This window comes from Crocodylus porosus, unplaced genomic scaffold (genome assembly GCF_001723895.1).
Source record: "Crocodylus porosus isolate Cpor-Errol unplaced genomic scaffold, CroPor_comp1, whole genome shotgun sequence".
In the NCBI taxonomy this organism is placed as follows: Eukaryota; Metazoa; Chordata; order Crocodylia; family Crocodylidae; genus Crocodylus; species Crocodylus porosus.
This window is the reverse complement of record NW_017728947.1, coordinates 115,687,173-115,694,253: the sequence shown is the minus strand read 5'-3', so window position 1 is coordinate 115,694,253 and position 7,081 is coordinate 115,687,173. Positions and strand designations below refer to the sequence as shown.

Below are 7,081 nucleotides of genomic sequence, written 5' to 3'. Positions count from 1 at the left end.
ATGAAGATGTTGAACAGTGCGGGCCCGAGGACCGAGCCCTGGGGGACCCCACTGCCCACGTCCCTCCAGGTCAAAAATGACCCGTCCACCACCGCTCTCTGGGTGCGGCCCTCCAGCCAGTTGGTGACACATCTGACTGTGTGGGTGTCGACACCACAGCCCCCAGTTTCATAATGAGAGCAGGGTGAGAGACAGTGTCGAAGGCCTTCAAAAAGTCCAGAAAGACTATGTCCACTGCTACCCCTACATCTAAGGATTTGGTGATCCGGTCGTAGAAGGCTACCAGGTTGGTCTGACAGGACCTGCCACTAATGAACCCATGTTGGTTGCCACCAAGCATGATCTTCCCCTCTGGCCCCTCATGGACATGTGTATTTTGAGCATAATTCTCTCAAAAAGCTTACCCAAGATCGAGGTAAGACTAACTGGCCTACAGTTCCCCAGGTCCTCCTTCCTCCCTTTTTTTGAGATGGGAACCACGCTGGCCCTCTTCTAGTCCTCTGGCACCACACCAGAGCACCACGAGTGCTTGTAAAGCCAACGCCAGGGGTCCTGCAATGACCTCAGCTAATTCCCTCAGCACTCGGGGGTGGAGATTGTCCAGCTGATTTAAATACATCCAGTCCCTCCAGAAATTCCCTAACTAGATCCTCACTGACCCTTTTTAAAGCCTTAAAGATCATCTTAAAATCATAATTAAGCACTCGCCACATGAAACCTCATTTTAACAGCTGTTACATTATACAGTCTGGCTGCAAGCAGTGGGGCCTGCCAATGTAGGGAAGATCCTTAACGACTGACACCTTGGCGAGTGCAGAGATAAGCTCTTTGTCAGACTTGGACATCGTGGTAAAACCATAGACTGTAATAAAGGAAGAGCAGCCCAGAGAGGCGTACCTTGTAGCCGCCCCAGACGTACATGCACTGTCCATCGGTCACGGCTACATGACCGCTGCGCTCCGCAGGGCTATCGATTTCCAGCTGCTCGAAGCCGTCCTCAGCCGGAGCGGGGACCTCTTCATCTGCCTGTAGCTCCTCGTTGTCATCCGCCATTTTGACACTGCCCTGCACTCACGAGACACAAGACAAGGCGGTCAGGGCAAACGCCGCAGAGCCGTTCCTTTCACAAGGGGATGTGGGCTCATGTGGGTAAAGTGCCGGTCCTGTGACGCGGGTTTCAGCGGGGTGCCCCACGAGTCCCAGCTGCCACCTGCAACCGTCTCCCCCACACAGCTTCACCCGTGAGTGTATCAGCTGATAGCAGAATATGCCATGTGCACGCAGCGAAACCAGGTTCAGAGCCCAGGCTTACACACTACGGGCTTTCTTGGGAAAAGTCCACCGGGAGCCCCCACATCCAGCCACTACACTGCCAAGGGATAAGGAGCTCTTGCGGAGGAAAGAAGAAAAAATCCCCATAAACCCTCCCGAGCATGGAGCAGATGAGACAAAAGACACCCGGGAAGTCCAGGACCCGGCGCGGGAAGCGAAAGTGGGACCGGCCCGGTGCCGGGGAAGCACGGAACGGGCCGCGGGGCCGCGCTGCCGACGGGCGCCGGGAGCGCGGGACTCGCGTGTCCCGGCCACCGCGCCCACAGTCCGACCCCCGCGCCTTCCCAAGCGACTCCGCCCGCCTCACGGAGGGAGCCCGCGGCAGCACGCAGGGCCCCTCGCCGGGCGTTCTTCGTAACGTCCAAGTCGCTGCGGCTGGAGCGAGCTGCCCCCGGACACCACCCCGCTCCGCCCCTTCTGCACCCCGCGGGGTCCTGCCCGCTGCCCCGCCCGGGTTGAGAGGCCGGGCCGGATCCCGCCGCCCACTTACCCCCGCTGCTCCTCTCAGCAACTGCCCCACATCCGGCGCTGCAGCCCGCACTTCCGGCGCTAGCCCCGCCCCCATATCCGGCGCCGCCGCCAGCACTTCCGGCGCTGCCCCCCCGCCACCGGGCTGCGCACGCAGCCCCCGCGGCTCGGCCACGCCCCCGACTACCCCGGCGCCCCCTGGTAGCGCGGGAGGCTGCGTGCGCTGCCACGTGCGCGTGTGCGGTCTCGTGTATTTTTCTCCTAGAAAGAAATAAATGTGTGATTTCCTCCGTCCGCGTTTCCGGAAACGGGGCTCCCTGCACGTGACAGCGTGGCGATGAGGGGAGTCCGGGACAGATGCTGCCCGGGGTCTTTCAGGACTCGATGTTCGTATTTTGGGGTCCTGCTCAGTCAGGGAGGGTGGCCACGGGCCACCTGACCAGCGGCTCTGCTTTGTGGCGCACTGCGCATGTGGCCCCGAATGAGGAGCTGGGTTTGGGCCGGGGTCATGGGCAGAATCCTTTTTGGGTCACCCCAAAACACAGGGCTCCACCCCCCGGGGCTCCGCCGCAGCCCTGCCTGCCCCGGAGCGGCTCTCACAAGCCAGCCTGACGATCGTGGGCCCGCAGGCCTGCCTGCATGTAAATGCGTTGCCGGTGTATGTGGAGCTGAGTTCGGGGTGGGATTAGGGGGCGAAATCCTCCTGGGTCACCCCAGGCCACACGGCCCCAGCGCTGGCGACTCTCCTGAGAGCCCCGTGCAGAGCGCCGGGCGACCAGAAGGGCCGTTTTCACGAGAGCCCCCAGGCCTGTGCGCTACCTACGTTGCTGAGAAAGGAGCTGAGTTTGGCTGGGGTTACGGGGCAAGAAGGTCCTTGGATACCCCCAAATACACGTCTGTGCCACCAAGGGACTCGCCATCACATGCCCCGGCAGTCCCCCCTCCCGCCTGAAGCTCAGGATTTGTGCGCCTGCCTGCCCACTCACTAACCGACCCCAGCCTTACCTGCTAAGGATGGGGGGCTGGCTGGCAGCGACCTGGCCCAGGGGTTTTGAAAGGGAAAAGACCATTGGAGGACTTGGGATTCCCTTTCCGCACCAGTCAGGCCCCCGAGACTCACCCTCCATGTCCCCTGATAGGACCCTGGGGTCACCAGGAGAGGGATAAAAGGGGCAGCACAGCTGACTCGGGAGACCAGTGAGGGACCAGGAGGAAAGGGTTTTAAAGAGCTGGGCCGGGGGCAGGACTGGTGCCCCGGAAGAGCCTGAAAGAGCAGGACCCGCAGGCAGCGCGGCGTGCGGCCGGCAGGAGAGGCCCCGCTGGGCTCCAGGGTCCCCGGGGAGAGGCTGCAGCCCCCAGGAGAGGCTCCCCTGCTCCAGCCAGGATCTGAGCAGTGACCTGGGGGGTTCCCAGCCCTGCTTCCCGCTCCTCCGGTCAGAGGCCGGGCAGTGCGACGTGAGGAAGGTCAAGACCCTTCGCAGGCGGGAGCAGCACCAGGCTGGGTGGCTGTGGGGTGGTGTTTCTGCCTATCATGTGGGTGATCTGGGTTCAAGTTTGAGTTCTGGGGACTTGGGGTGAGTGAGCTAATGGAGAAACTTTCCTCTTGTTGTGGAAAGTGGCCATCGTGTTTTCCCCCTTTCTCCCTCTCCAGGTACCTAGGCCCTATATTCCTTGTCATTTTGCATTTTGTGCCTTTTTGTATTTCCAGTAATACCAACCAGTATTGTTTGTTCTGCGGTCTGTGTTTTACATTTCGGTTAACCCTGTCTTTTGTCAACTGGGTGAATGTCAGTGATTGTAAGTTGTTGAATCCTGCCCCTTTGGGGCATTGTAGTGTCCCCTATACCCCCTTGTTTTTACTGGTTATGTTCCCAGTATTGTTCCCTCATTACAAGGTATATGGTCAAGTCCCTATTGGTGGTCTGGCTCTGCTCTATGGGGGAGGAGAGTCCCTACACCTCCCACAGCGCTTGTGCACCTGCTCCGATCCTTCAGTTGGAGAGGGGGTACCTCTTGGTACAATGTCTTTGGTACTCCAACTGTGCTGCTTTTGGGCTGGGATTATGGGGCAAAACCCAGTTTGATCACCCCAAACCAGACATCCCCGCCACCGGGGGAGTCTCTGGAAGAAACCTGCGTAGGTCCCAGCCTGACCTGAGTCTAGTTTTTGAGTACCAGACTGCCATGCATCCACCCTGGCCTGTGCTATGTGCATAACCCCAATAAGGAGCTGAGTTTAGGCCAGAATTACAGGGCAAAATCCCAAAACACAAATTGCTGCCACCCGGAGGCCCCTGCCTGACCCGAAGCTTGGTTTTTGTGTGCCAGCCTCTCAACTAACAGCCCCAAGGAGATGATTTTGGGCTGTGACTGCGTGGAAAATCCTTTTCATGTCACCCCAAACCACATGTCCCCACCACTTGGGGACTATTTCAAACAAGACAGTCAGACATATTGGCAAATGTATCACTTTGCAAAAACAAAGATTTTCTCATTGCAGGCACAAAGCAGTTGGGGCGACATATGATACTGGCAACTATTTTGTGTATCCACATCCTTGGTGAGACTGAGAGCTGGGTTTTTAGAAATAAGACAGGCTGGATGTGGAGAGACACAGGCCGCTGAAGAAGAGGTCTCCAAAGCTCTTGGGAAGTAAAGCGTCCCAAGCCATGTCATCGCTCTACAAATGTCTCAGAAACAGTAAGGACACCAGCAAGGGCACGCACGGATAGTGACATGCATGCAAAGCCTCCCCTCAGGAATTAGGAATGTGGTGCTGGTGCAGGTCAGGTCCGGTTTGCCTGCTACCATAACTTACAGTCGGTGGGACTACCTGTGACTTATCGCTGAGTGCTGGGCGGTGGCTCTAGGGTGCCAAGGGCTTTGTGCAGAAGAGCACCTTGGGGGTACTATTAGAGTCACAGACTCTTAGAAAATGGGGGTTGGAGGGACCTCAGGAGGTCACATCTCGTCCAACCCCTGCTCCAAGCAGGACCAGCCCCAACTACATCATCCCAGCCAAGGCTTTGTCTAGCCGGGTCTTAAACACCTCCAAGCATGGAGATGTCTTACCCCTGGTGAAGGAAATGCTGCCAGAAAATTGTGGAAGTGAGGTCCACCCCATGACTGGGTAGACTGGGTTTTTTAACCCTCGTCAGAAGCCAGGCAAGAGCAGAGCCCCAACAGAGGGACAAATGGAAGCTCTCCTTTGCACCGACAGCCCCTGCAGCCAAGCTGGCTCCAAATGTACTGGCACCTGCCTTTCCTTTGGACTAAAGCAGCAAGGCTGAGAGGGGGACACTGGCGCGTGGGCAGCTCGCTGTCTCCGTATACACTGCCCAGGCTTGCGTGCTCTGGAGAGGTCACTTCAGCCTCGCTGTATCTTTCAAGCAAGGATTACGTTCAGCCAGCTGATGCCTCACTCGGCCTAATTTTATTATCCCGTGAGTCAGAGAGATGCCTACTGCTGCTACTACTGGTGCTGATACAGGGATTTTCAGTTCTCATCTGTGTTCTGTTATTGGAAGGAATAATATGCATCAATTATGATGATTTATTTTTGCAATTAATACCATATTTGCCTGAATCCAAGAAGGCTTTGAATGTAGGATGACCACCCCAAATAGGTAGATTTCATATACAGAAAATTATAACATTATAATTCTAAAACTTGCTGTAAATTCCCATATATAGTGTCCTCATTATTGGAGGGTTTTCTTAAATCTGCCCCCAGCTGTGGAGGGGGGCAGCAAGCAGCCCCCCTTGCTCCCCTGCCATTTGTCTCTCACACCTGCATTGCCACTTGTCCCTCGATCCACAACCCACCACTGGCCCCCATTCACCTGTGCCCCCACCCGATTCTCAGCCCATGCCGCCGCCTGATCCCCATCACGTGCTGCTGCCCACCCTTCCTGCTGCTCGATCCCCAGCACCTGCTGCCTCCTGTTTCCAATGCATGCTGCTGCCCCGTGCCCTGCCAGATCCCTGCCCTAGATGACTGCTTGCTCCTGGACGTAACTGGAGACAGAGTGCTGGTACTCAGACCCAAGACGAGGCACGCTTTCCCCACGCTACTCATCTTGGATTCTAGTAAATACGAGTTTAGAAGAATCAGTGTGAGTTTATACAAACCATATGTTTTCATGTGAAAAAAATAAAGGAAATAATATTTATAATGTGGAATTTCCTACTGGAAAAAATACACGTGTTTTATTTTACCTTAATAAATGACAAATAAATAGAAAATAACAACAGGCACGAAGCAGACACAAATAATTCTAAATGAATAACTTGACACATTCATAGTGAAAAGCCATGATGAGATCTTATCCAAAAAACCCTCATATTGGCCTATATTTCTGTCTGAGAAGACCATTGCATGTTTAATAAGGAAAACCAAAGCAGAAAAGCCAGGGTGTAACATGGTTTGAGCCTGAACCAGGAAGTAAAAAAATGCAACAACATCCCATTGTCATTCAGGTAGGACCCATGCTCATAGTAGTATGTAGTCAAAAACTTTATATTTCTATGCATGTGTTCTGCATGTTTGACTACGGTTATGTTCCACAGTAACAACTTTATATATTCCTTATCTGCACACCCTTGCTAGTAAGCAGAGGGTACGCAGGTTGTAAGGGCTACTCAAGCCTGTTTCTACTGTTTGTGGCCTTGGATCATACTGTTTGGCGTTAAAGTGCACAATTGCAAGAGGGCAGGCAAGCTTCTTTGGGTAGATGGGATATTTTTATTAGACCAATTGAGTAGTTGGAAAAAAACTTCTTTGCAAGCTTTTGGGTGCAATCACCCTTCTTCAGACATAGGAAGTCTCTGCTGTTTTGAGATCTCCAAGGAATGAGAGAAGCTAAAAGTGTGACAGGATGTCAGTGAGAATGTAAACAGGTAGAAATGAGGAAAACAATGGGAAGACAAGAGGGAAATAATGCCAAAGGTAAGCAAGGGAGACCTGTAGTTGAGTTCTCCAAGGGAGAAGAGAGGCAGTCTGTGAAAAAGTAAATAGCTGGAAATTAGGAAACAAGGGGTAGAGAAGGAGAGGAGGGGAAGAAGGTGAGGAGAGGCAGAAGTGTAAATGGTTGGGGCATGGGGTGTAGGTTGTAGCTGTGTTGGTCTGAGGACATAGGTCAGGGCAGGCAATTATTTTGGGTGGAGGGCCACTTACCCAGTTTTGGCAAGCTGTCAAGGGCCACATGGGTCGCCCCGCCCCCTGGTCACCATCTTGGGACCGATGTCCCAGGGCCAGCACCGGCAGGGCACAGGCTGGCAG

General features: G+C 54.6%; 1 protein-coding gene across 2 annotated transcripts in view; it reads right to left on the bottom strand.

The window, feature by feature from the left end:
* The window catches only part of KLHDC2 (kelch domain containing 2), a 16,153-nt gene extending 14,315 nt beyond the window's left edge, over positions 1-1,838 (bottom strand). Inside the window, exons 1-2 of one of the 2 annotated variants that reach the window (XM_019550991.1) lie at positions 1,823-1,838; positions 898-1,066 (exon numbers count right to left, since the gene is read on the bottom strand). In XM_019550991.1, coding sequence (XP_019406536.1) covers positions 898-1,053 — 156 coding nt within the window. In that variant the 5' untranslated portion in view covers positions 1,054-1,066; positions 1,823-1,838. Of the gene's footprint in view, positions 1-897; positions 1,097-1,822 lie in introns of those variants that run through there. The other variant, XM_019550989.1, reaches the window with a different exon arrangement.
* Between the last annotated feature and the right edge of the window lie 5,243 nt (positions 1,839-7,081).